This window comes from Leguminivora glycinivorella, chromosome 17, assembly GCF_023078275.1.
Source record: "Leguminivora glycinivorella isolate SPB_JAAS2020 chromosome 17, LegGlyc_1.1, whole genome shotgun sequence".
In the NCBI taxonomy this organism is placed as follows: domain Eukaryota; kingdom Metazoa; phylum Arthropoda; class Insecta; order Lepidoptera; family Tortricidae; genus Leguminivora; species Leguminivora glycinivorella.
This window is the reverse complement of record NC_062987.1, coordinates 12,688,811-12,696,121: the sequence shown is the minus strand read 5'-3', so window position 1 is coordinate 12,696,121 and position 7,311 is coordinate 12,688,811. Positions and strand designations below refer to the sequence as shown.

The 7,311-nt window shown below is 36.1% G+C and overlaps 1 protein-coding gene across 1 annotated transcript; it reads right to left on the bottom strand.

The window, feature by feature from the left end:
• Positions 1-863: 863 nt before the first annotated feature.
• Positions 864-4,200, bottom strand: LOC125235303 (mitochondrial ribonuclease P catalytic subunit). Its single transcript, XM_048141817.1, is given in 6 exon segments — positions 864-1,052; positions 1,827-2,016; positions 2,318-2,704; positions 3,141-3,498; positions 3,501-3,941; positions 4,019-4,200. Coding segments are annotated over 6 exon segments (1,575 nt in total). The 5' UTR covers positions 4,065-4,200; the 3' UTR covers positions 864-899.
• Between the last annotated feature and the right edge of the window lie 3,111 nt (positions 4,201-7,311).

The window sequence follows — 7,311 nt, the reverse complement described above, 5'->3', positions numbered from 1 at the left end:
TTTAGGTAGGTAGTATTAAAATTTTAAAAAGTGTGAAAAATCTCGAAAATCCAGGCGACTTTTACTAAACCTTAAAGTCGATTTTCTGGACCAGTATAAGGTGCCCTCTTGGTGGTTAAAAGGTTGTCCATTAATTACCGGGCACCCGGTATAATATGGTCTATCTATAGGTCCGATCCGATATCGGATGTAGGATTGATATCCCATACATTTAAGCCGCCATCTTTGATTTTTGCCTTTGTAATCCCTCCGACGTCCGATATCGGATCGGATAACGTGAAAACGCACTAACTCTTTAACCTTTTTGCAGGTATAGTATACCTACTAAGTAGTTAAAGTTGAAATTAAACTTTCGGTAACTGTGACTTGTGTTCTAAATCAATCTTTTTTTTCAAAAATCTTATAGATTGGTCATTGTCATTCTCTTGCTCTTATCCCATTCATTTGATGTCGTCTTCCATACCTCTTTATCGGCGGTTATCTCATGATGAGTCATCATTCACTTGCTTCCGTTCCATAACATTTGTAACCTCTAGATCATACACTGCCTACGAAGACTTCATGATGTTTGTGATACTTTTGTAGACAAATTCTCACACCCCACATATAATATCTATACATTGATATATGTATGTAGGTATGCATATGTATACCGCCTTAGTTAGCCTGTCCTCCGATAGATGGCAGCACCTTCCATACATGCAATAATTACCATAGAGTAGCTACTCTTTTTCAGTTATATATTCCTTACTCTTTGATCACACAGTATAAACACCTACAGGGCTACATTCATTGGAGTTTTTTTTTTTTGAGAAACCTTGTAGAATGGTCAGGGAAAATGTTTCAAATTGTTAAATATGGAAAATATTTTAAAGATGTGTATTAAAATAATATACATTTCATTTAGTAACATTTGATTTTAGACACAGCCAGTTAGTTAAATTAGGTAGTCCCACATTGACTTGACCGGCAGTTTTCGGATCTTCTTTATTGTATGGTAAGTGCCAGCCAGCCTCTGACTTTTGTGCGAAGGGCGTGAACTTTACCGGAGCCTGAAACAGATATATTTACTCAGAAAATGCTCAAAAAGTCTCATTGAGGTTCTTGTGGTCTTATAGAGTTGCGACGTTTTATTTATGATAAACGAATGGGTTTTACAACTATCATAAGGTTACATAGACGGCGCCACTTTTTCACGTGTTGTTCTGTTATTTAGCACTAGGTTTTGCCCGCGGCTTCGCTCGCGTTAGAAAGAGACAAAAAGTAGCATATGCCACTCTCCATCCCTTCAACTATCTCCACTTAAAAAATACGTCAATTCGTCACTTTGTTTTGCCGTGCAAGATGGACAAACAAACAGACACACACACTTTCCCATTTATAATATTAGTACGGATGGACCCAGGACAAAGTAATAACTCTAATTTATTTAATTAACTAAACATAGTAGTGGTAAAAGTGGGCTTAGCATAGATTAAATATAAGAAGATTATACCATCCCATTCATTAAAATTGCGACCTCCTAAAGACGTGCAAAAACTAGATGGCGCCACTAAAAATGCCTTGTGGCCATAGATTTATTGTAGATTGGCGTTAAGTGTCACTTTCGAGCGATAAATCTGTCTTGAAAGTGATACTTAACGCCATCTACTTATAATTGATGGCAACGAGGTATTTTTTTAGTGGCGCCATCTAGTTTTTGCACGTCTTTAGGCGGGTGCATTTTAATGTATGGATTGTATAATCTTCTTATATTTATATGTATATGGCTTTTAAACCAAATCTTGACGTGTAAAATGGCTTTACAAATAAATGAGTATAGTGACCTTTATTTGAGGTCTCCCTCGACTGCCAAACACCATCCACTGATGCTGCCACTGCCACCTTCTGAATATGTGTCTGAGGTTCTCATGTTTCAAGTTGAACATATGTCCTCTAAGTAGATCTTTGGAGACTATATCTGTGTGTGGTCCGCTTAGAATGGCAGCGGTGATGAAATATGGGTCATCTTGTGATCTGAAAGAACAAAACTATGTATTATAATAGACAAAAATCACCATAAATAGGATGCTGTACTTTTGTTATGTAACAACTTCGCGTTCCAAAGTAATTCACTACTTGTGACATTGTCTTGACTAAAAAGTATCACATTCTAGGTTACCATAGGGACAAAATTTGCATGTATTAAATTATAAATAACATGTTAAGTTAAGAATAAGCACCCTTATGCTCAAGTAACAATGTAGTACTTTTTGTTAGAGAAACAACATTTATTTATCTATGGGCTTGATGACTGTATCAAAAATGTTATACTTACAAATTATCAGTAAAAAAGTGACTAGTATTATTTTTCAAGTACTCCAAAGGTTGCCTAGGCCACTTCAGCATGTGTTTTCTTCCTAATAGAAGTATTTTCTTATTCTGCCTTTTAAAATGATCAACAACTGCTTTCAAAAATATGATTCTTTGTCTGTTATCAGGTGATCCAACAGCTAAAGCAATGTTTAATGCATCCAGAACTATGTCATAAGGGGCAGTATTCTCAACAAAGCTCAAAAATTTCTGTAGTTCTTCGGGAGATGTTTTCAGGAATAAATCTGATCCAACTATCAGTTTTTCTTTAACATTCTCTTGAAGCTGTTGAAACTCATCCGATGTAAGTTTTAAGCATTTCAATGTATCACTGCAGCACTCACACACGCCACTGTAAGATAGAAAAAAACAAGGTCAATCAAATATTCCGATCCTCAACTTTATAAGCAGGATCACTCCTATTCGGCTAGGAGATGTCATGAATGAGCTACACAAGCTTATTCCACCGTCCCCATTCTACCATCGGACTCTTAGACGCACGGCCGGTTTCCATCCTTACTTGGTACATAATCCGCGAATTCGCACAAAGCACTTTGCTTCTTCTTTTCTTATGTGCAATTGTGCACTGCCAAGGAGTGGAATTCCTTGCCAGCGGCTATATTTCCGAGCTCATATAACCTGGCAACCTTCAAATCAAGAGTGAACAGGCATCTTCTGGGCAGCTCACTCCATAATAGGCCACGTCTTTGCTTTTGGCTAGTCTGTGGCCAAGAGTAAGCCCGTTTATAATTTTAAAAAAAGAATACTAATCAAGAAGTAGTCCTTACTTGTGTCGGCTTATAGTTGACCAACGGGCATTCCAGCCTATCGAAGAATAGGTTTCTGCAAATTTTTCAGCTGTAGCAACATCTAATGTTAAACAATTTTTGGCAATATGTACACAAATTTCATCCAAATACTTAAGAATTGTACTGTTTGTTTTATACTTCCTCATTATATATTTAATCCATTGTTCATATGCAACATACAGTAATGGCCTCTTATCATTTAAACTCCTTTCTATAAGTAGTATTGCTTCAGTTTTTTTGTTCAACCTAAAGAGTGTAGCCACCAAGGTACTGTAGGCAGAATGACTGGGGACCCCACTGTAGTGAATTTCATCCAATACTCTAAAGGCTTTTTTGTTTCATCAATAACACACAGTGCATGTAACAGTTTCTCACTTGTAATGTAATCTAAAATTTTGTATTTATTATACAGTATTTTATAAGTATTTAATATAAATTCTCTCTCAGCATCAGTCAGTTTCCTTGTTTTTCCAATTTCATAATACAGACCCAGTAAACCATTAGTTGAACCTAGAGTAAGTGCATCTTCATTTTGTAAATAATTGGCAAAGGACTGTGCTATATCAAGTATTTTATTGTTCACCATTAACTTTAACATAATAGCATCCACATTTTTATGATTTACATTTCCTGCTGACTTTAATAAAGATTGTTTTATTTCGGACCAGTTTTGGTTGTGGTTTTGTATGGCTTGTTTCAAATTTTCAAAATAGTCCACTTCAGGGATTTGATCCTGTATGAAACTAGCCTTTTTTGCGACTTGCCGGCCATAAGGAATATCTGTAAATACCAATCTACATTAAAATATTTGGATATGGTAACGAAAGTTAATGAATTGATGAAGTTGTAGGACTTACAGGCTTTATGTATTAAAATAGACCGCCGAAAAAACATAGACATCATGCTAATATAGTGCCCTCTTTATTTCACTAATAATAATAAGATGAGGAAAAATTGGCTATTTCTTCAAGCATTTTAAAACAAAACTAGGCTAGGACTCCAACCAACTCCTGACTACTCCACTGACCACATGTAATCATGTTTATGACATTGACAGATGACATGTCATGTTGAGCCAATCTCTGAACTATTCTGAACGAATGTATTATACTCGGACACGCTAACTTTGTCAGCAGAATAAAAAAAACAGGAATTTCTAAAATTAATTATCCGATTTTTTGGCCCAACAAAATGGGTGTGACATTTTTATCATTCGATAGATTGCATTATTGTATTAGAAACAATATAATTAAATGTATAAATGTCTAGATCTTAGTCTAGATCTCTATGGTCAGTGATTCTGTCTGTTCCGAGGAAAAAGGGCGGGAATCCGAAACAGCAAGGCGGCTTTTTTGAAAATATTTCATTAATTGGGTTTTAAGTCCTTTTTTACTAGCAAAACCTACATAATTTTGTCATCTTTTTCATTTAAACTAACTACAAATTGAAATTCTTGAAATAAACCTTTGATGAGCCCGGGAAACGGGGGTGCGGGCGGCGGCCCCTCCCCCATGGAAACAGACACCGCCAAAGTTTCTTCAAAAAGAAAGAAAAACAGAGAAACACCGGATTCTGATGATACGTGCACATCACGTAAACAAAAAATGACCCACATACGAAGCAGGCGTGGTCTTTTCAAAGATCACAATCCTATATACGAAGACCTGACCAAAAAGGAATATGCCATTCTATTACAGTCCGATGCCAATGAGGCCACGCATAAAATTCCCATGGACATCCTCAAAGTTAATAGGATACTAAAAGAAGTCACTGGAGTTCAGTATGTTAAAGCAGCGGGTAACTTTTATGTAAAAGTTTATTTTGGTTGTGCCAAAGATGCTAATGCATTTTTATTGAACAATGCTCTATTACAAGCCAACAACTGGAAGGCAACAATCCCCTACGATAGTATTGAATGCCAAGGAATAATTCGTGCTCCCGTTGATCTCAGTGAGGAGACATTACTTGACGAACTAAAAGCAGACTGCATGGTTCTCGGTGTGAAGCGATTTGCCAAAAAACAAGAAAATGGTCAATATAAACCGCTTCCGACTGTTCTGGTGACATTTATGGCTGCAACTAGACCCGACCACGTCATCTATGATCACATCTGGATGCCTGTACAGGAGTACATCAGGCCACTGCTGCAGTGCTTCAGATGCTACAAATTTAATCACGGTAGTGGAGCTTGCAAAAGTTCACAAGTTTGTTCCATTTGTTCGGCAGGACATTTTTACAAGGAATGTCCCACACCTTCTGACTTCAAGTGCTCAAACTGTAGTGGACCCCATTCGGCAGTTTCATATTCTTGTACGGTAAAGGCGGAAAAAATTGCTCAAATTAAGAACAAGATCAGTGGCAAATTCTCTTATGCTACGGCAGCTGCAGTAGCTGTTACACCTAAAAACAATACCAATAATACCTCAAATAGTAAGATGCAAAAACCACCTGCTAAGACTCCTCAAGGACGTGCTGTGATTGCTGATATCCTGAACTCTGATATTGTTCTTAATGCAATTACCAAAACAATTGTAGAGTTATTGAAGAAAAAAGAAATCAATAATACTTCCTCTGGTCCTATCCCTATAACCTCTCAAATGGTAAAAGAACAGCTTTTAACAAGTTTCACAACTTAAATTATGGATAGGTTAGGTTTTAAAGAATTAAAAATACTTCATTGGAACTCCAGAAGTCTATTTCCTAAATTAGGTCAGTTAATACATTTTTTACATAACTGTGATGAGAGTGTTGACATCATACTAATTAATGAAACTTGGCTATCGCCTAGCAAAGTAATAAAATTGCCTGGGTTTACTGTCATCAGAAGAGACTCTAACCATCCCCACAGTGGCGTTGCAATTGCTATCCGTTCCAAACTCAAGTTTAGTGTTGTCAACACTTCATCACAGTACCATTTCCAAAATATTCTAATTACTGTTGACATTAATAATTTTTTTCTAGATTTGTTGTGTGTATATGCACCTCCACCTCCAAATGGTAAGTTTAGTATAGATTTATTAAAAGATTCATGTTCAAAATTTGTAAGCAATAACCGTCTCATAATAGGTGACTTCAACGCACATCACTCCTCCTGGAGTTCAAGAGTAAATGATGGAAGAGGTAAAGCTCTTCATGCTTTTATAGAAAATTCAGATTTTGTTTGTTTAAATGACGGCACGATCACGACTTTTGCTCCGTTTGGCCAACAAGGTAATGTTTTGGATTTAGTATTCGCATCCCGAGCTCTTAGCTCTAGTTGTTCGGTATCTGTTCTTGATGATCTTCTTAGTAGTAATCACTTCCCTCTGCTCATTGGTGTAGTTTTTGACTCGCCTACTCCAATATCTAAGAGTCCGGGTATTAATCTTCGTCAAGATAATTCACTAGCTAATGTAAATTTCAAAAAGATTGACTGGGCCAAGTTTAAAAAGTTATGTGATGTTGAATATGAAGCTTTTCAGTTTGTAGATAACCCTCTAGAAAATTATACGAAGTATTTGAGTATTTTACATGACATATTAATGACGTTTCCTAAAAAATGTTACCAGTTTAATAAAAATTTAAAAGCTACTCCTTGGTGGAATGAAGAATGTGAATGTGTAGTTTTACGAGCCAAAATAGCCTTACAATCATACAAAAAATATCCATCTGTAGAAAACTACATTTTATATAAAAAGTTAGATGCCTTTAAGAAAAGAAAACTATTTGAAATTAAACGAGAGTGTTGGTCTAATCTTTGTTCTTCCTTTAATCGCATGACATCGAGTAAAATTATTTGGGACCACATACGCCGATTCAAGCATGCAAAACTTAATTTAGTTTCATCATCTTCAAATCTGTTTCAAAATCCAGATAATTCGACACTGTTTTTAGACAGGATTGCTTCCGACGATAATCATATATCAAATGGTGACCTTAATGAGTACTTTGAGAATTGTGGCCTCCCGGAGGCTCAATGGATGGTTAACAACTTTTCTTTTAATGAGTTTTTAGCTGCACTAGAAAATAAAAAAGATACTTCACCTGGGCCTGATTTCATTTCTTACAGTGTCATCAAAAACTTACCTAATCACGCCAAAGAAGTGCTATTGCAAATATTGAATGATTTATGGCAAAATAATTGTATTCCTCCAACTTGGAAAACACAACA